The sequence below is a fragment of the Podarcis pityusensis genome (assembly GCF_964106645.2).
Source record: "Podarcis pityusensis genome assembly, chromosome: 2".
NCBI classification, from domain to species: domain Eukaryota; kingdom Metazoa; phylum Chordata; class Lepidosauria; order Squamata; family Lacertidae; genus Podarcis; species Podarcis pityusensis.
In genome coordinates, this window is record NC_138029.1 from 23,003,204 (window position 1) to 23,024,930 (window position 21,727).

General features: G+C 44.9%; 1 protein-coding gene across 3 annotated transcripts in view; it reads left to right on the forward strand.

The window, feature by feature from the left end:
• The window catches only part of CEP95 (centrosomal protein 95), a 28,621-nt gene extending 9,081 nt beyond the window's left edge, over positions 1–19,540 (forward strand). For all 3 annotated transcript variants that reach the window (XM_080994470.1, XM_080994468.1, XM_080994469.1), the window contains exons 6-22: positions 666–781; positions 3,113–3,220; positions 3,656–3,861; positions 5,605–5,677; positions 7,025–7,113; positions 8,983–9,101; positions 9,670–9,805; positions 11,066–11,189; positions 12,577–12,758; positions 14,762–14,854; positions 15,114–15,264; positions 16,327–16,487; positions 17,165–17,239; positions 17,712–17,864; positions 18,631–18,777; positions 18,862–18,933; positions 19,149–19,540. In XM_080994470.1, the coding sequence (XP_080850596.1) occupies positions 666–781; positions 3,113–3,220; positions 3,656–3,861; positions 5,605–5,677; positions 7,025–7,113; positions 8,983–9,101; positions 9,670–9,805; positions 11,066–11,189; positions 12,577–12,758; positions 14,762–14,854; positions 15,114–15,264; positions 16,327–16,487; positions 17,165–17,239; positions 17,712–17,864; positions 18,631–18,777; positions 18,862–18,933; positions 19,149–19,328 (2,185 nt within the window). In that variant the 3' untranslated portion in view covers positions 19,329–19,540. The remainder of the gene's footprint in view (positions 1–665; positions 782–3,112; positions 3,221–3,655; positions 3,862–5,604; positions 5,678–7,024; positions 7,114–8,982; positions 9,102–9,669; positions 9,806–11,065; positions 11,190–12,576; positions 12,759–14,761; positions 14,855–15,113; positions 15,265–16,326; positions 16,488–17,164; positions 17,240–17,711; positions 17,865–18,630; positions 18,778–18,861; positions 18,934–19,148) is intronic.
• Positions 19,541–21,727: the final 2,187 nt, after the last annotated feature.

Below are 21,727 nucleotides of genomic sequence, written 5' to 3' on the forward strand. Positions count from 1 at the left end.
AGACTGCTTCCATAGGTGAGGCAGTGGTGCAGCTAGGTAATTTTAGACTATGGCCTTTCGATGACCATGGGCACCACTTTAGTTGTGAAGCATACAGTTAACACCTCTCTTCTTCTCGCTCCCCACCATTGCTTGCTCCACAACTGCTTCTGCATTTCTGATATGTTAGTGGTTCTCAACCTGTGGGTCCCCAGATGTTTGTTGGACTACAACTCCCATCATCTCTGACCACTGGTCATGCTGGCTAGGAATGATGGGAGTTGTAGTCCAACAACATCTGGGAACCCACAGGTTGAGAACACTGAGAGCCTCTGCAAGCTGATGGAATGCACTGAACTCGGCGTTTCTGCTTGGCATCTCAGAGAGGATATTGCTGCAGGTTTCTTCCTCCACCGCAATGCCATGACATGACATTGGTTCTGCAACCAACGCACTGGTGCAACCGATTGCCAGATGCTGTCCCCGTTCCCAGTTGCGTAGAATGGTTAAACGTAGTTGTCACCTGGGAAAACGCGTTTTCTCCAGTTAATGTGGTGCCATAGCCGCCTTCAGTTGATAAACATGTAGCAGTGATCCTTGGCGTTGGAAGTGTGCGCCTCTCAGCTAGAAGCACCACCTTGTGGCCAAGTCAAGTAAACAAATTTACTTCCTTGCATTCTGTTTAGGTCTTCTCGGTCGTCAGAGATAGAGGTTCCATCATACGAGGTAGATGGTTCGGAATCTACAAGTGAGCTCATTAAGCTTGGCGACACTGCTTATTTGTTTTCTCTAAGAAATGAAGGTGAGTTCAAGCAACACACAAGAGCAGCCAAATCTGAGTAACTGAATGTCTGCCGTGCGGAGACCACTTTAAATAGTTTCTTCCCTGTGCAGGCACTTTCCCCGCAAACAAAAACTCTTGGTATGCAGCAGCTTGCTACAGGGAATTGGCAGTTTCTCTCCCCACATTCACAAATTACTTGAGATGAACAGGCATGAGACAAATGATTAGGAAATCTATGGTTTGTTGTAATATATTCTAGTGCAGTAGTAAAAAACCAGAAGAGTCACAAGGTCGGTCACTCCCACCAGCAGATGGAATAAATTGTAACCCTTTAACTACAAACACATTCAGATTGCTTTTTTTTTTTGTAGATCCTGGTGTCAATTGGAAGTTGGTACTCAAGGATCGGAATAGTGTAAGAGGTTGAACAAAGTTTGAGATCCCCACCAATTCTCCTTATTAGCATACAATTGAAACCAGCATCTTAATGGCCTGAAACGTGAAGCTGAGAGATGTAATTCATTTGAGTAGTCTATATAACTCCACAAGTAACTAATACTTGAAATCAACACATTTGGCAGGCTATAAATAAAAACACCCATCTCTGCTGCAGATAGTATTAGCAGAAGTACGGGGTATAATGTTTATGTCAGATTCATGCAACAATATGCCGAGTCACAAAGTTATGTGGGGAAACCAGTGGTCCCTTTTGGCCCCTCTTTTGCGGGAAGATCATATCTTAATCGTCATTTATGGAAATACTACTACTTGCTGACTTGGAATTATTGTAAATTCCCGACTTCCAGAGTTCATTGCTGGGTTTGGACTCATCCAGGACTTCTTTATACACTACCGTCTACATTTCTCTGTCTGTTTCTCTCTTTGGGTTCTTGGACATTTTGTGATTAAATGGAACGAGCTGGTTGATAAAAATGCTGGGGTGTTAGTCAGATAGCACACTGAGTGGTTGATTAAATTACTAACTTACTAAAGATTTTTAGTTGTTGGATCTGCATTTAAACTCATCAGTTTTGAACATTTACACTGGCTTTTGCATGTTCCCCAAACCTTAGCATGCATATTTTCAAGATATGGTAATGCTCAGGAGCACAATACCACAAGGAACACCTCTTCCCTTATGAACTGACCTGGACCATGCAATCATGATCTGAGGCTGTTATTGGTGTGCCTCTTCTGCGAGATGTCTGGAGGGCAGCAACACGAGAATGGGATGTTTCTGCAGTGTCTCCTCACTTGTGAAATGCTCTTTCCAGGTGCCTGGTGCCTTCATTACATATCTTCAGGCTCCATGCAAAAGCATTCCTCTTCTCCCAGGCCTTTGGCTAATTAAACAGTCTGTGACCTTTTAAACTGGGGGGGGGGGGGTATTGTTTTGGTTTATTATTATGGTATGTATCTTTGTGGTTTTTATATTGAAAACCGCCCTGTGATCTTCGGATGGAGAGCAGTGTAGAAATTAAATTAAATAAATGTATAAGGGTACTTACAATATGGTAACTTTCAGGATCACTCACTGGGTTGAACCCAAAAAGTGCCAGGGGAGCTGTGGGGCTTACCTGGCTCCCAGTGGCGTAGCGTGGGAGGTGCAGGGGGGGCCGGCCGCACCGGGCGCAACATCTGGGGGGGGGTCGCGCTCGCACTCGCAGCTCTCTGCCCCTACCTGGCTCACTCACTCTCTCTCACTGCAGTGCTGGCTGTGCGAATCCGATCCGAGCCGCTGGGTCGCCGCCCACTGTGGAGGGGTTGGGTGCCAGGCGTGCGGTGCGGAGAGAGAGCGAGGGACTATCTGGGGGAGGGACAGTGCAGTGGCCGCCCAGCGCAGCGCTGAGCGCGGGAGAGAACCACACCAGACCAGACCAGGCAGCAGCAAGAAGAAGCTGGCAGCGGCGGCAGGTTAGGGGTTAGGGGGCACAAATTGCTTGCCTTGCCCCGGGTTAGGGGGCGCAAATTACTTGCCTTGCCCCGGGTGCTGACAACCCACGCTACGCCGCTGCTGGCTCCTTCCTATTTCTGCTCTCAGCATCTACACATATATCCCAAGCTGCTACTGAGGGTTAAAGGACCTTGTGAAATGCAATGAGATGAAGCACTGTGGGCTGCAGCATGGTGGAATTGGCAGCATTTGCTATGTGCGGGATTCCTTGCACAAAATGCCAACTTAATATTTTATTCTCTTTTTCTGCTCCCTGTTACAGCAGTAGTCTGTTTGGATAATACATCTTCTTCGTAATTAGCAGTGAAATAGTCAAACACAAATGTTTGACTCGCGCGCTCCCTCTGCACGTAGTCACCTCCAAATGCTGCCCTTAAAATTTCAATTTCTTACAGAGTTACCTGCAGAAAGAGACATCTCGAAGAAGATTACAAAACCTGAAGATCTTGTGGCTTTTGGGGGACCATCTAGTGGCAGAAGAGCTCTTGTCAGAGAAACTCAAGGTGAGTGTATACCAAAGAACCTCAGAAATATATATTTAAAATATATTACTGGCCTTTTCTTGTGTCCATTGTATTTTAATCAAGTAAGGGTTCCCTTTGTTTTACCACCTGGGTTTGATCTTTCTTTGGTGATCTGGTGGGGGAAAGAGAACTGGCTTAAGTTTGTTACTATGTTTCATCTTACCTGTGCATCTTATTCAGTTAAATAAAGCTATTCTTTTTGTGTGTGAAAAGTCTGGATGGGCTAAGTTGATAGGACCTGTGGGGGAAATATCCTAATCAATTCTATGAAATCCCATAAATCGCTTGCTTCCAGCACTGGGCCCAAAATTTCTATAGGAAACTTCCCAGTGGAGCGATTAATTATAATAATTATATACCCCCCTTTTTTTAAAGTACATGGACTGAACCTCTAAACTGCTTGTCTTTCCTAAGGAACAGCCAAATCTGCTTTGTCGTCTAAGGAGCAGTTGTGTTCTAATGCAAAAAAGCTTGGGGAACCAATCCGCCCAGCTATTCCTTTGCAGCCACCATTCCAGCCTTCCGCATCCAGGCCCTCTTACCTAACTGAAAGAGGTGCTGGAAGTTCAGGCAGACGTTCGCCGCCACCAGCTAAACCTTGCAGACTTGCGTCCTCTGATGTAAGTGCTGAAGTTTCCTTTGTTTCTGTTAGTATTGTCAGCCTTTGTAGAAATGCACTGCCTTGGGATCCTTAATTCAGACTGCTTCCAGGTTAACGCTGCTAGGCCTTCCTGTGTCCAGGAAGCTCAATATGTACCTTATTTTTCGCTCTGTAAGACACACTTTTTCCCTCCTAAAAAGTAAGGGGGGATGTGTATGCGTCTTATGAAGCGAATGCAGGCTGTGCAGCTATCGCTGAAGCCAGAAGAGCAAGAGGGATCACTGCACACACACCGATCCCTCTTGCTCTTCTGGCTTCAGGGATAGCCGCGCAAAGCCTCTTGAGTGCAGCGGGAGCGCTCCTCCATCTTCACTCAAGAGGCTTTGCATTGCTTTTGCGAAGCCTCTTCAAGGCAATGGGAGGAACACTCCCCCTGTCCTGAAGAGGCTTGGTGCGGCTATCCCAGAAGCCAGAACAGCAAGAGGGATCGCTGCTCCCGCTGCGCAGCGATCCCTCTTGCTGTTCTGGCTTCTGGGATTCAAAATATTTTTTTTCTTGTTTTCCTCTTCCAAAAGCTAGGTGCATCTTATGGCCTGGCGCGTCTTATAGAACGAAAAATACAGTATGTTTCACTTTCAGAACGTAGGTGGAAGAGTGTATTTCTGACTGAGTTACAGTACGCTGTCTAAGCGTATTAAACCACTACCACGCCTGCTGATTTAAGATAAAACCAATATATAAGAATCATGATAGAGTCTCAAATGCTGTGTTTGAAACTGCCATTGTTCTAGGCGTATTTTGCGACAGGGAATTTCATTAGGACATGCAGTTTCTGGGCGCAGAACTGCACCAAAGATTTTCAGATTAAAACTGCAGAGTGAAAGGAAAGGAGGACCTTTTTCTGCCTCCTCACTTCCAGCTACTCTCTGAAGACTGGCGAAGAGACCCTCTTAAGAATATTAGGGCGGGTGGGGCAGGGGAGGGACTAGACCATGTGAAAAACGAACATAAGATTTTAGCTGCAGTTCATTCATTTTCAGCTTTGTATTCTTGTTATAAAAAAGCACGCCTAGACATTCCATTGTTGGGCCCACAACCTAGGTTTAAGGTGCCCTTTAGTTCCTAGCTTTAATATCTCAGTTTCTAACACTGTCCAAATGGTGTGGGAAGAGGCACATCTTCATAGTGAGTTCCTCTTAAAGCAATAAGTCATTTAGGGGATATAGAAGATATTGTTTGAACAGGACATCAAAAGGCAATGATTAATCTACTAGCAGTACCAAGGAATGAGATGACTAGTCAATGGAAGTAAGCCAAAGCCTTTCTAATTGCACAAGGAGAATCAGGCGTGTTCTCTGTATGTTGAAGCAAACTCGTATCTGGATGGAAGAGAAAGGATGAATAAGGTGAATAACCTGTTAGGAGAATTGGCAATTATTTCACTTACTTTTGGAGTGTGTGTGTCGGTCATAATATACCATTGGTGTCATTAGCTATTTAGATGAGAAATGACAAGGCCTACACCAAACGCAAATAAATTTTAATGTAGTGTTAATACATCTGGTTATTTTTACGGTTTGGATAATATTTTATGCACAAGCAGTGACCATTTTGCAGGTGTTTGATTGGCGTGCGACTGTTGACGTGCACGATGACCTGGAATGCAACCCCCATGCAAACAGGAAGTTGCTCATATATGCATTTTAAAAAAACAAACAAGCAAATGCCACACAAAATTTACATGTCCCACGTTTTTTAACAGCCTGCAGAGTCCCTTGGGGAAGAGTCTGGAACCCTCTCAGGTGACATCCTTTCTTTATCCACGATCACTTCCGGTAAGAACATTCCTTGAGTTATTGAAAAGTGTAATCTTAATATCTCTTCTACTACTCTAATTAGGGACGCAGGTGGCACTGTGGGTTAAACCACTGAGCCCAGGGTTTGCTGATCAGAAGGTCGGTGGTTCGAATCCCCACAACGGGGTGAGCTCCCGTTGCTCGGTCCCTGCTCCTGCCAACCTAGCAGTTCGAAAGCACGTCAAAGTGCAAGTAGATAAATAGGTACCGCTCCGGCGGGAAGGTAAACAGCGTTTCCGTGCGCTGCTCTGGTTCGCCAGAAGTGGCTTAGTCATGCTGGCCACATGACCTGGAAGCTGTACGCTGGCTCCTTCGACCAATAAAGCGAGATGAGCGTCGCAATCCCCGAGTCAGCCACGCCTGGACCTAATGGTCAGGGGTCCTCTTTACTTTTACTACTCTAATTAAAGCTACTGACATAGGGAGAAAGAGACTTTTGAAAAGTGCTTGTAAAAGCGACTACTTGTGGATCTATCTTTCTTTCTTTTTAATGTACTTTCAAAATGTTCTCATTTGCCAGGGAACATCACTGTATGCATATGTTCAGTTTCATTTTTCACCTTCCCAAGGATACCTTGGGTAGTGAAGTTTTTATAACGGTATGGCAAATTCTGTCAGAAACTCACTTCCCTCCAGGAGCTCTGCATTATCCCAAAGAGACTTTTCAACAAACCAGGAGCTGGTCCCACTGAACTCAGTGTCAGTTACTTTCTTTGGCAGATTATATAGGATTGCATTGTAAACCAGTACTGATGTTGCTGCATCACAACTCCCATCATCCCTGGCCGTTGGCTGAGGCTGATGGAATTTAGAGTCCAGCATTTGGAGGGCACCATGTTGCTACCCTTTATCACTTTAACACACAGTTCAAGTGCAGCATTAACAAAGGCACCAATTCTTGTTGGCAAGAACATTTGATTATCTTTCACCTTTAAGCCTTTCTTTTCCCTGCTCACCTTCTTGGGTAATTACATCACTGAACTAACATTAGCAAAAAAAATTGCTGAACAGAAACCATTCTAGAAAATGTGATTAACCATCCTGTGATAGGCACAGCCAGAGAAAACAAATTGACTCCCCACCACACTTCTTATTTGGAGGTTTGTATTATGTTTACAAGTTAAACTTATTGTTGCCAATGATCCTTGCAGAAAAATCTATAGAAGTCTTCATGTGGAGGTAGTTTTACAAGTCACTGCGTTATCCTGTTTGCATATGCTGTGACAAGTGTGTTTAGTTTTTTGGGACTTGGGTTTGTCTCTAGTTGCGTAAAGAAGTGAATTATGTAAACTAATTTCTTGTGGCTTCTGCTGTTGGCTCTTCCAGCTGTAGATAATGAACCTGCATCTGAAACTGGTGTGAATGAAGAAGCTGATGAGTCAGTGCTAGAAGACACCATAGATGATGCAGGAAAGGTAACTGTTAATTCATACCCTGTTGGGTGTAGATACATGTTTATATAGGGATGCGGGTGGTGCTGTCATCTAAACTACTGAGCCTCTTGGGCTTGCCAATCAGAAAATTGGTAGTTCGAATTCCCACAACAGGGTAAGCTCCCGTTGCTCTGTCCCAGTTTCTGCCAACCTAGCAGTTCGAAAGCACGCCAGTGCAAGTAGATAAATAGGTACCACTGCGGCAGGAAGGTAAACGGCATTTCTGTGTGCTCTGGCTTCTGTTACGGTGTTCTGTTGCGCCAGAAGCCATTTAGTCTTGCTGGCCACATGACCTGGAAAGCTATCTGTGGACAGACACCGGGTCCCTCGGCCTGAATGCGAGATGAACGCTGCAACATCATAGTCGCCTTTAATTGGACTTAACCGTCCAGGAGTTCTTTATCTTTTACCTTACATGTTTATAGTATTTGAATTATAGTACAGTGGTACATCTGGTTGCGAACAGGATCCGTTCTGGAGCCCTGTTTGCAACCTGAAAGGAACGCAACCTGCGCATGCGCAGGTTGTGATTCGCCGCTTCTGCGCATGCATGAGTGGCGAAACCCAGAAGTATCCCTTCTGGTACTTCTGGGTCACCATGGGACGCAACCTGAAAAGATGTAACCTGAATCGAACGTAACAAGAGGTATGACTGTATTTGAACAGTGTGATGCAGCAGCCAAAAAAAAGCTAACACTATTCTAGGTTGCATCAACAGAAGTACAGTGTCCAGATCAAGGGAAGTAATAGTACCACTCTATTGTGCCTTGGTCAGACCACACCTGGAATACTGTGTCCAGTTCTGGGCACCACAATTTAAAAAGGATGTTGACAAGCTGGAACTTGTGCAGAGGAGGGCGACAAAGATTATAAAGGGTCAGGAAACTCAGCCTTATGAGGAGCAGTTGAAGGAGTTGGGTATGTTTAGCCTGGAAAAGAGGAGACTGAGAGGATAGCCATCTTCAAATATCTTAAGGGCTGCCACATGGAGGAGGGAGCACGCTTGTTTTCTCCTGCTCTGGAGGGTAGGACTCAAACCAGTGGCTTCAAGTTGCAAGAAAGTAGATTCTGACTAAACATTCAGAAAAACTTTCTGACAGTAAGAGCTGTTCAGCAGTAGAACCGACTCCCACGAGAGGTGGTGAACTCTCCTTCCTTGGAGGTTTTTAAGCAGAGGTTGGATGGCCATTTGTCCTGGAAGCTTTCGCTGAGATTCCTGCATTGCAGGGGGCTGGACTAGGTGAATCAACCCTTGAGCCCAACTCTAAGATTCTAAAACATTTGACAGGTTTTGCTTGTGAGTCAAACTCAGGAATGCTTAGATTTTAAAAGGCTGCATTTCTGATTTTCATTTTGCTCAGAAAGAGAGAGAGTACACATAGTGCTGGCTGCTCAGAACCCAAAATATATTTCTAGGCTGACAAACAACACTGCAATACAGTGGTACCTCGGGTTACATACGCTTCAGGTTACAGACTCCGCTAACCCAGAAATATTACCTCGGGTTAAGAACTTTGCTTCAGGATGAGAACAGAAATTGTGCAGCAGTGCAGCAGCAGCAGGAGGCCCCATTAGCTAAAGTGGTGCTTCAGGTTAAGAAGAGTTTCAGGTTAAGAACAGACCTCCAGAACAAATTAAGTTCTTAGCCCGAGGTACCACTGTAAATGAATATCATCCTTTGAAGGACTGCTAATGCCCTAAAAGCTGCTTTAATATTACCAGCAATTCCATTTGGCAGCCCCTCAGTATATGGTGTGGTACTCACTGCTCAGTTTTAACACCAGGCATTCTCTTTAATTTATTCTTGACTTCTTCAGTGAGAGCTTTTTTCCCCTCTCTCTCATCTAAAAGGAAAGGAATGAGAATGTTCCATACACACCAGCTCCTTGCTTTGAGAAGGGCAGGTTGCCAGAGTTTGCAACAAAGCAAAGCACAAGACCAAAACAAAGGAATCTGCTTCCTGGGAAAAGGTATGCACTTCCTAGATCGTCTGAGATCCTAAAGGTTTTCTTGCATTGTTTAAGACAGAGGTGGGGAACTACCAAGATTATTAAGTATGAGGTAGTGAGAGAGAAAAGGAGGGTATTTGAAGTGCTGATGATCTGGCTCTGTTCCACGTAGGTTCCCTCCAAGGGGAATGTAGTCCTCAACAAAAAAAAAAGGTTATTTCCTCCTGTCTTAAAACCTCAGTATTTGCCTCTTCCTCCCAAACCAGCGATGTTATCAGCAGCTTAAGGTGGTACATGCTAATAACAGTCGTCATATTCTTTATTTATTTCCTCAAAAGCCCATTCATGCAACCTGGGCACTGATTCTTGCAACACAAGTTTTTCCCCCTCATCGGAAGAAATAGCATGTCAGATATGTAGCTAAATATTTAGGGAGGCCGGTGTGATCCCTGGGGTCCATGTATGAACTCTCATTGTATCGCTGCCAAGATGAACTCCTGGGAATGCTGTCTGAGTGTTGCTGAAATGAGGTCTTTGATAGAAAAAGCAACATTCATTTTCAGCCTGTTGACCCCATGTGGTTTCTCAGCCAGAAAGAACGTTCCATCACAGACTCGCTTGCAGAGGAAGCTTCTTCACACCAAACGGCAAAGGAAAAGCTGTCTGAACAGGAGCTGAAGGAGATGTCGGACAAACTGTCCCGCCGGATGAACGAACTAGAAGGAGTAAGTAAGCCCCATCTATTCTTGACAGCACCTTCTCCCAATATAGTGCAGCTCTCCTGTTGTCAACAACTTGTGAGAAAACCTAGTTAAAGGGGTGGGATGAATTTAAAATCCCTTAGTAGCCCCTGGTATCCAAGGACCAGATGGGAAACCATTTGGTGTCCACCCTGGGCTTTACTAAAGGTAAAGGTAAAGGGACCCCTGACCATTAGGTCCAGTCATGGCCAACTTTGGGGTTGCGGCGCTCATCTCGCTTTATTGGCCAAGGGAGCTGGCATACAGCTTCCGGGTCATGTGGCCAGCATGACTAAGCTGCTTCTGGCGAACCAGAGCAGCGCACGGAAACGCCGTTTACCTTCCCGCCGGAGTGGTACCTATTTATCTACTTGCACTTTGACGTGCTTTCGAACTGCTAGGTTGGCAGGAGCAGGGACTGAGCAACGGGAGCTCACCCTGTCACGGGGATTCGAACCGCCGACCTTCTGATCGGCAAGTCCTAGACTCTGTGGTTTAACCCACAGCGCCACCCACGTCCCTGGGCTTTACTAAACATTCCAATAAAATCAATATATGTAGCATGTTAGGTCAATTACTCCTTCCTTGTACTGACTTTTTCCAAAGAGAGACAGTCCAGTATTAAAACTGCTACCCAAAATAATGAGAAGTTTAAGGACATAAGAAGAGCCTGCTGGATCAGGCCAGAGGTCCACCTCATCCAGCATCCTGTTCTCTCAATGGCCACCCACATGCTTGCAGAAAACTCTCCTGCGGTACTCGGAAGCATTCCTGCCTGCATTTTGTAGTAGTACTGTAGCGGCACAGTCCGTTCTGCCACCTTGTGATTCTGCCAACCATTCTGCCGCATGCATAGGCCAGGCTGCAATAAATTCAAGCAAGTTACCGCAAGGTGCCAACCTTGGTTTTGGTAGTAAATATGACACTATATACTTGAGGCTGAAGTTTTCAGACGGATGTTTTGAACACCGGACGGATGTTTTGAACACCCTCCCATCAGATGTCAAGGAAATAAACAACTATATTACTTTTAGAAGACATCTGAAGGCAGCCCTGGTTAGGGAAGCTTTTAATGTTTGATGTTTTGTTGTGTTTTTAACATTCTGTTGGGAGCCGCCCAGAGTGGCTGGGGAAACCCAGCCAGGTGGGTGCGGTATAAATAATAAATTATTATTATTATAATAAACAGTTAGTACTAGGTTGTGCCATTGGAATGCATTCTTGACAGATCTCTTTAAATGACAGATGTTAAAGCATGCTCTGGGCGAGCAAAGCAAGGAGGAGGAGGAAGAGTCATCAGCCGATGAAGATAATCTTTCTCAGCACAGCGATAGCATCATGGATTACCGCCGAAGGAAACCGGAATCGGGTAACAGTTCAGAGTGTTAAGTTTGACGACATCCTGGTGACCTGCCCCTTTCTTTGCCAGGTGATGTGCGCACTTTGTGGTGGGTTATACTGCCCTCTTGTGGTGAAAGACAGAGGATGCAGATGGCCACAAGAGGGGCAGCACAACCCACCAATGCTGTGTGTCCCAACACCTTAAAGAAACGCCCTCCAGGCGAAAACCAGCTGTTGCTTCTGCATGTGCATTTGGACTTCCTTCAGTAAATTGCAAGCCTGCTGCTGAACCTTGATTGGCAAAGTGTGGATCCAACGCCTAAAGTGAAAGGAAGGAATGTTATATTGGAATATGAGGCAGTAGAGTATTTGGTCCCAGAGAGTCCCACTGGCAACTGAAGGGCATTCACCGTAAAGAGCTCTCACTCCTCTGTGGCTCAGCTGGCACACGATGCTAAGATAAACCATGACTTAACATAGGCTTGCCATAGGTCAGGAAAATTCCTGACATGCCCTGGTTTTTGGGTGTAAAAATGACATTGGGGGGAATTTTGCCTAATTGGCAAAATGTCAGGGGAAACCCAGATGTATGACTACGCAATAGAAAAAGCAGCAGAAACCACTCCGAAAGCTTAAAATCACAATTTTTGTGACAGTTTCCCCTAAAAAAGCTTAACAATTTTGGTGGGTTTCTTTAAAAGAAAAAATCAACAGCTTTGCGGGTGTCACGAATTTTACTTTTTGAAATATGGCAACCCTAGCTCAACACAAATTCACAACTGTGTGGCTCCCTGAGGAAGTACAGTTGCTTTGACCCTCCTTCAGCTGTGCTGAATTGCTACGAGCTAAACCATGGGTAGGCACACTAAGGCCCAGGGGCCAGATGCAGCCCAATCGCCTTCTAAATCCGGCCCATGGACGGTCTGGGAATCAGTGTGTTTTTACATTAGTAGAATGTGTGCTTTTATTTAAAATGCATCTCTGGGTTATTTGTGGGGCATAGGAATTTGTTCTCCCCTCCCCAATATAGTCTGGAGCCGCACAAGGTCTGAGGGACAGTGGACTGGCCCCCCACTGAAAAAGTTTGCTGACCCCTGAGCTAAACTATGCTTTGGTTTAGCATGCTGTCCAAACCCAGGGACATGCTTTGCTTTGTTCCAATGAACAAACCTCATTTCACAGCTCATGGTTTGTCTGGTGCAAGACAAACCATGAACCTGGGTTCAGACAACAGGCTAAGCCAAGCCGTGGCTTAGCTTGCAGGACCAAAGGAGGAGCAAAGCGGTAGCCAGCTTTTCTCTGCCCAAAGCCAATCTGGCTTCACATTACATGCGAACCAAATAAGAGCATGTCTGCAAGGGCCTCTCGTTTCTGCTGCTGCTACTAGAAACTCTCAGAGCTAGTTTCTTTTGCAGGTGTGCTACGTTTCGGAAGGGCACCCAGCAGACGGCGGTCACTTTCTGCTTCACCCCCTCCATCAAGCCACCACCTAACCCCTGAATCGGGTGGTGCACTTTGGAAAGATGTACGAGGGCCAATGGGAAGAATGCGAGACCGTGTGCAAAAGGAAAAAGACCAGAGGAAGTTAAGAGCAAAGGTAAGGGCAGCAGGATTGCAAGATGCAGCCTTCTGGGTGAACAGCCGATAGCCTCAATAGGCAGGTAAGGATACCCAACACTGAAGAGCCTTCCCAGGTCTCTGGCACTAGGGATGCAGATGGTTTATCTGCTTGCCCAAAGGGGAGGTTGTAAGGTTTTATTTTTTAAAAAGGGGGGGTGGGAAGCATGCCCAGAGATCTGTTATCTGCTTCAACATCCACCCTGTGAATTTGCTAGAGTTGTGATGTGACACAGACACCCTGGAAAACAAGAGGCATTCAATTCTGTTTTGGATTTGTTACGCGGCTTGAGCAAAGTGCTTTGGCACCTATTATCAGCTTTCTAGCCTGTACTTAAGCAGCCAAGTAATAAAACAGCTTAAATAATTCTTCAGCTTTTATTTCTCTGATGTGCTGACTTCTGATGCTTTCCCTTATCAAATACCCTCTTCTAAACTGCGTCAGAGTTCGACTGGCTGTTAATCTTTGCCGCCATGTTTCTGGATTGTTTGGCTTTCTAATTTCTTGAAAAGGATCTTATGCCCAGATTAGCATTGCAAGATCCAGCCCAGTACAGGCAAAGGTTTGGTTCAGGCCTTAGCAAAATTCCTTCCCACATCTGATGCTTTGCGGGGGCAGGGGGTCCAGTGGGCTGCAGCCTCCTGGTGCTGTTAGCTATTAAGTAACTAGCTCTTTGAAATGTTCATATGTGCCAGCTTGGTATTTTTTAACATATATGAATTGGCAATGCCATATGCATTAACATTCCCAATATTAGCTGCAGCAAACATAGATCTCACTTTGTGGGGAGACACATTCAGTTTCATTTGCCAATTGCTTTGTTTTTATGGGTTGTACCCAGTGCTACATACATGTAATTCTGATGGGATTATGAGTCTTGCCCTTCCTTTATGACCCCACAGTCTACTCCAGGGGGTTCCCCCAACCCCCGTGGAGCTGATTTTGAAGGTGTGCAGGGGGAGGAAGGGGAACCTTAGATGCACACAGAGAAGTCCATTGGCCCAACAGAACTGCAGTGCTGAATATATTTTTGCTGACACGTAACAATACAAGCATCATCCTGCAAACCTAAGCCTCTACTTTGTGGCTGTTCTCTGCACTGGTGGTATTGGGCTTAATTGGTGTGAGTCATACAAGGGCCAATCTGGCTGTTGGGTCTGTTTCTGAGCACTGTTCCAATTCCTGCCCCCTACCTTTTTAAAGGGATGCAGGTGGCGCTGTGGGTTAAACCACAGAGCCTAGGACTTGCCAATCATAAGGTCGGTGGTTCGAATCCCCGCAACGGGGTGAGCTCCCGTTGCTCGGTCCCTGCTCCTGCCAACCTAGCAGTTCGAAAGCACGTCAAAGTGCAAGTAGATAAATAGGTACCACTCCGGCGGGAAGGTAAACGGCTTTTCCGTGCGCTGCTCTGGTTCGCCAGAAGCGGCTTAGTCATGCTGCCCACATGACCCAGAAGCTGTATGCCGGCTCCCTCGGCCAATAAAGCGAGATGAGCACTGCAACCCCAGAGTCGGCCACGACGGGACCTAATGGTCAGGGGTCCCTTTACCCTTACCTTTTTAAAGCTCTACATGGTTTGGGACTTTGGTACCCTGCATTCCTCTGCCTGTGCATTAAAGCCAACCTTTTTCGGGCCTCCTTTCAGGGCTCTGGCCTTCTGAGAGGAGAGTTGCAGCAACTGGCGAGAGCTGCCCTGCCTTAGCTGTGCTGCGTTTTCTTTGGGGAGGCTCGTCTGGCAGCTGTGTTTTGGGGCTGGTCTATTTTCCCAGGCCTTGAAAAAACCCAGACCTTTTATTCTTCTGTGAAGCTTTTATACCTTTATGTTTGGATTCTGCTTTGGTACGTTGACTTGCTGTTTTTATATGGTTTAATTGATGTTTAGCTGCCCTGGGAGTAGAAACGTGGAAAAGTGGCATAGAATGTTTTGCTAAATCGACACACTTGTTGTGGACATTGACCAGGCTTTGTTTTTTGCCTTCCAGCTCTTGACCAAAGCCTACGAGGATGAATTAAGAGCTTATGAGGCTCGTGAGAAATTCGAACTGGCAGAGCTGAAAGCCAAGGCGAAGGAAATTGTAAGGGGGAGCAAAAGAGAATGAAGGAGTTGGGGGTGGTGTGCCTCTCTTGCACTGGTCTCTGAATTCCTGGGATTCTGAGGGTGGGTTTCCTCTCTTTCAAGGTGCATAGAAATGCTCCTCTTCCTTGCTCAGAATCCAGTTGCCCTACAGGAAGAATTTGGCCCAGTCCGCGTAAATCTCCTTACAAGTAGCCAGTGGCTATTTTTGGAAATGCTTGCCTTTCAGTAACTTGTTCTTCATGTCTGTCTGCATCCAGGAACAAAAATACAAGGAGAAATTATTTAAAGAACCTCCAAGAGCCTCGCAAGCAGCAAAGATTTATTCTAGAAAAAATGGTCCTCGGAATCCCAAACTCAGCCAGTGGATTTCAAGAGGAGGGTTTGCAAAGCCAAAGAAAGCAGCTCCAAGTAAGAACTACAGAGAGCTCCTTAGTAGAAAGCTTGGCACCTTTTGAAAGCGTCGGCTGAAGGCCAAGAATACTGGCTTCTTGCCTTATGACCTCCATATGTCTAGACTTGTGTAAGGGAAGCAAATTCATGTACCAGTTTCTAACCAAGGGCACACAGCTCATCCCAACCCCTTTCCCAAAAGCCATCAGAGAAGCCAAGGCTCCCACCACCACACTCCTCTCTGCTTCGGGAGCTCTTCGGAGTTCAGTGTAGTCACTGGCAAGGGTTTGTTGCTTTAAAATTAAGCGCCCAAGCAACATATGCCAGCCGTGCTTATACAGCTTGATGTTCTTCCGAAAGATACTGAAAGCATCTGTGCCAATATGGGCAAACCTGTTTTCCTTTGCTCCACACCTGTAGCTGACTAGGAAAACAGAGGCTGCAATTGTGGTGGTCGCCGCAAGAATGCTGGGAGAGGTTGCTGTCAAAGAAAAGAGCGCACTCCATAAATTGCACGCTCACTTTTCACCTTGCATGTTCTCCATTTGCGGTGAAAAGCCACAGTCCAAGCGACTCCAGCTTTGTTGGTCAAGTGTGATACCTGCAATAAGTGCGCAGCTCCCTGTTTCGAGGTATTGCATGGAGCAATATGGTATTTGAGAGACTGATTGCACATTACATGCACATGTCTAACAGAATCTGACAGCTTCTTTTTTTTTAAAAAAAGGGAAAAACAGCTTTGAGACAAAGCACAGACAAGGCAATGTGAGCCTGGGCTTAAATTTTCCAATGCCCACCATTTTTCTGTGCAGAGTTTGTTTCTTCCTGCAGCAAAGTAGCTGGTGGTGTTACATGCATGGAACATAATAGCTAGGTCCTACCCACACTTTGAGGCAGTTATTTTTCTTTTTTCCTTTTTAACAATGCCCTCCATACATATTTATTCTCCAGGGACACAGACCTGCAACATCTTCCTTAGACAAGATTCTGACAGCTTGAGGACTGGGACCTCAGGCTATGCCGCCCTGCCCTTGTCTTCCAGAGCTGGGTGGCTGACACCTGCCTTTCTCTCTCTTGCAGTGAAGGTCAAGGAGAACGACCTCTTGCCTCTGCTCCTGGAGGATTTCCCCCACCTACACATTTCCCGCCCTGTCATGAACAAGATGTGGCACCAGCAGCTGGCACAGATAGACCACCTGAAGTCAACCGGCAGTAAAAACAAATTCAAACTGCAGAGTGAAGTGAGTTACTCTGCTCAGGCCAAGGAAGGTCACGGTCTTTTAAAGATCAGGTGGGGTCGTGTGTACCAGCCATATTAGGCTCCAATCCTATGCATGCCTTCCAGAGGTGTGGGAGAAGGATTGCTTTTGAGTAAATGCATAAGATGGCATTGCAAAATGTGCTGATCGGTACCAGAGTCTTCTGCTTGGTTTTTCTTCGCTGCAGGACTGATAAGGCTGTAAAAGGGGGGGGGGGACTTTTCCGGATTCCACCTGAGCAAATTCTTTCCACAAGGAGCTAGTTCTGATGAGATAAGGAGGTTGGGGCATAAAAGAGATGGGAAGCAAAGAAGGAACCGGACCATGCAGCTAGGTACCTTTGTGGCAGGGCTCAACTAACTCCTGCGAGAGATGAGAGAGGGTGACTGGAGGAAAGCAGAAGGGGATTTTAGAGCAGCATGCGCCTTTCCTCTTGGAAGCGGATCAGCTTTCAGTGTGACTGCCTTCCTGCTCACAGAGGGAGACAGAGCATACAGAAAGAGTTTCTGAGAGAAACTGTAGATCCAAACGTGATGGGTAAAAAAAGGAGGAAGGGCACTTTTTTTTAAAGGTGTTTCATGAGTTCATTATAGTATGCAGAAGATTGACATGTGCAAAACCAATATTAATCAGGTTTCTTTACTTCCCCCCACTTTTAGGCACTAGAAACATTGAAAAGGCATGAACTGCTTGTTGACCTCATTAAGAAAGAGCATGCTCATAACAGGAGACTGGTATGTTCAGAGATCTTGCAGGAGGTGGGGCTGGTTAGGGCACCTGCTTGGGACCACAAACGTTTTTTCTTTGTGGGGGGGGGGGGAGACTACTGCACTTGGTTTGGTAGGTCGTGAGTTATTTTCTCAGAGCAATGCTTTCAAGTTGGGCGAGCCAGGTCCTCAGACACCCCTAATTCTGCTGGGTGAAGCATATTGCCACACCCTCATCTAGTTTCGGGATTTACCAATTGCTCAGCAGGACATTGTGCTTGATAGTCCTGCAGCAAATGGGAGTGAAAAACTGGACAGCCGAATTTCTGAAAAACGGCCTTCCCTCCTAAACTCTTTTGTCCAGCTATAGTTCCTCTAGATGAAGATCAAGAAGGGAATTCTTCTTTTCTGGTCGCTGCACCTATTTCAGAAAATAGTTAATACCTTCTCTCTTCTCCTTAGGGAAACCTGAATTGTGTTTTTCGGTTTTTGTCTTTAGCAAGAGTTGAAGCAACACATTAATCGGCAGAAATGTGCCCAGAACAAAATGAAGGAGAGACGACAGCAAATTGTCCGAGCTAAAAAGTACTACCAGGATTACAGAGTTCAGCTGCGGGCAAAGATGATGAGAGCCAGGACACGCGAGGAACGTGTAAGTCGAGGGGAACCTACGCTGCAGGAAGGGGGACTCCTGCTCTTCCACCCAGGAAAGTCCAGCTGAGATTCTAAGGACTGTATTGAGACTGCAGGCCAGCTTCCATGTTTTCCAACATGCTCCGATCACAACTGCATAGCTCCTCCTTCTCCGTGGGCATCTCTCCCACCACTCTGGTAACTTAGGAATGTCTTCATCATGCGAGTAGGCTGCCATCATATGGATATTTCTTGCACTAGGTGTGCTGGTGCTGTTGGGGTTGTGACACTAGTTTGCAAGGTACCACATGATCTAGCTTACCCATTCCTTGGCAGGGTGGGATGAGACCTGCCCACTGCAGATCAGCTTTGTGACGGCGATAATACATAGATATTTCCTTTGTAATTTCCTTTGAGATTAAGAGCTAGGGGGAAACTTGTCAAGAAAGTAAAATGAATTGTGACTTTGTTAGCTTAAGTTCCTACACTACTTTGAGCATCTCAAAGGTGCCTTTTAGGAACACGCAAATGCACTTTCACATAATGAACCATGTAATCACCAAGTCTTATTTAATAAGCTAAAAAAATTATTAGTTGACATGTTGTAGCTACTGATCCACGGCCAAGGAAGCAAACCGACTTGACCGCCTGTTGCAAAGCAGGTTACGTTCTCTCGGAAATAATAGGTTTGAGCGCGACTAGCTTTTTTCACTTGGTCACCTGGGCTGAGGTTTTCTTGAACGGAGCTGTTCTTATGTTTGCGGCTGCCATGTTTTGTTTGGCAGATATTTAAAAACCTGTTTGAAGAAGGCTTGGAAATTCAGAAGCAGAGGCTGCATGAGCTGAGATCGTATGCCAAGGACAAGCGAGCTGAGCAAAAGAGAGAACATCAGGCTGAGCTAGAGGCCATGGAGTGCTACTATAAGGACCAGGTAGGCTTGCTTCTTCCTTACAACACAAGGATAAACTAACATTATCTTCACCTAATTAATTTGTTTTTCTTGTGCTCTGCTTAGTTTTCAATGCTGGCAGAAGCTGTTTCTGAAGAACGTCGAGAAATCCAAACCAGAGAGAAAGCACAGGCAACAGTAAGTCTTATTGCTCTAAACTTTCTGTCTTGCTGACCAACTACTGGACCAGTGTTTCCCAAAATCGTCCAGCTGCAGTTGGACTACATCTCCCATCATCACTAGCTAGCAGGACCAGGGGTCAGGGATGATGGGAATTGTAGTCCAAAAAAACCAGCTGGAGACCCATGTTAGGGAACCCTTGTACTAGACTTAATCCTAATGGTCTCTTTCAGACATTAAACAAAGTGAAACGTGAGCTGAGATCAAAGATGGAGAAGGAGATTAAAGAACTGCAGGACATGATCACACGTGATGATGATGATTCATTCTTCCGAGAACTGGAAGCTGATCGCCTAAAAACCAGACTCCTAGTGGCTTCCTTTCAATATAGCAAAAACTACCAGTTCCTTTAAGTGTTGGAATGCCTCTTGTTTCTGGCAAATATGCTTTTTATATTTAAAAATGATACTGGGTGGTACACAACCTGAAGTATGAAGTTAGTAGCTTGTTTTGCTGCCCAGAATCCATAGACAGTGTCATGGAAATATTGAACTGATATTTTCAAAATGATTTTTTTAAAAACAAAAGACTTTTTCAATAAAGGTTACCTTCTCAACCGTCAAAACTAAGCTAGTGAAGCTTTCTTCCAGGTTACTCCAAATATTAATCTTATTAATCTTATTGCTTAAGTATAGCTAACTGATGATGCATTTAAATCAAGACTGGGCATGTTTAAAAGATAAATTCTAGCAAACTTAATATCAATTTGGCCCCCCCAAAAAGGTGCGCATTACATTAGAGTAAATGCGATAGTTTACGACCACACTTGGAACACTGTGTACGTTTCTGGTCTCCTCACCTCAAAATGAGCTGGAAGAGATTCAGAAAAAGGTGATGGAACAAATCCCCTATGAGGAAAGTTTACAATATTTTGGACTGGAGAGAAGGAGGAGACATGATAGGGTTATATAAAATTATGCATGGCGTAAGGAGAGGAGAGACAAGCTTCTCTCCCTATCGCTTAACACTAGAACTCTGGGATATCTAAGGAAGCTGAATGTTGGCAGATTCGGGACACAGAAAGAAAGCAAAAAATAGGGCTGCCATATGTCCAGATTTCCCAAAACATTACCGGGAGCTCAAAGGTGGAAGTGGCGTCCAGGGGGGATTTCTGGAAGGGGGCAGTTTTTCCTGGATCTTTGGCAAGCAAGCAAGCAAGCAAACAAACAAACAAATAAATTGGTGGTTTTTACTTTTTGAAATACGGCAACCCAACAAAAAAAGAACTTCATGCAGCACATACAGTGGTACCTCGGGTTAAGTACTTAATTCGTTCCGGAGGTCCGTTCTTAACCTGAAACTGTTCTTAACCTGAAGCACCACTTTAGCTAATGGGGCCTCCTGCTGCCGCCACTGCGCGATTTCTGTTCTCATCCTGAAGCAAAGTTCTTAACCTGAGGTACTATTTCTGGGTTAGTGGAGTCTGTAACCTGAAGCATATGTAACCCGAGGTACCACTGTACTTAGAATTAAAACATTCACCCTCACAAGAAACATTCACTCTCACAAGAAACAGTGATGTCCACTAACTTCAAACAAGGATTAGGCAAATTCATGGAGGACCAGGCTACTAAGCACAATGACTGTGTTCTACCCCCAACTGTTGGTGGCGGTATCCTTCTGAATACTAGTTGCCAGGAATCACAAGTGTGAATATCCTGCTTTCCCCACAGGTACCTGCTTGGCCACTGTGGGAACAGGATGCTGGGTTAGATTGGCCATTGGCTAAATCCAGCAGGTTCTTCTTACGTCTGTATATTAAAGGAACATCAATGAACTGACCTTCAAAAATTTCAATTTTTTCTTCATGTAATACAGTGGTTACAGCTGTTGCAAGTGATTATTTTTCCTCCACATAAAGCTGCTGTTAAGCATATCCAGGGAGCCTCTGCACGTATCCTCTTTAAAAACATACAAACTAAATTACACGATCACCACTGTTGCTTTTACTTAAAAATGAAGTAAATGCAAAAAAACCCAGTTTTTTTAAAACCATTGATGCTGTGACAGTGCAAACAGCATACAATTTTATTGCTCAACTTCTGCATGAGTACATACTTTTTAAAAAAACAAAAAAAAAACATTTTATACAGATGTATTGTTAAAGCTCATGTAACAGCTTGGTGAAAATACAATGTATATCAATGCTAAAAACACTCTGCAATAAATACAATAGAAATGCAACTAAAAAAGAACAAAAAACCCCACCTGTCAGTCTGTGGAAGAAGGAAAAATCATACCAAATATATACTAGTTTTAGCTATAGACAAAGCTCTTAGAATTTGGCAGAGTCAGAAATCTAAAAAAGAGATTGTGTTAAGTACAAACTGCACCTGTTATCTATATGGTGCGGTTTAAAGTCTGAAGCAACGGGGTCATGCTACATTATGATGTATGATATAGAAGCAACGCTTTTACTTCCATTAATGCAGCCAGTTTTAATGCACCAGAGGTTTAACAGATGTAGTGTTGGGGGGGACATCCTGTGTGCTCTGGACTCCAGTACAACACAATGTTTTGGTAAAAATATAATCGGTTTAGGGAAACTGAACCTATGTGCAAAAAAATAGAATACATACTGTACAAAGCACCATTACAAAACTTTACATCTAAAAATTAAATCTGAAACACAACTGAGTACTGTATATCTGAATCCTACAAAATAGTCACTATATTTAAAAAACATTCATTTCTGAAAAGGAAGCATGGAAATGTGAGGTGACATCTCTCTTAACCATTTAATGCATCTCTC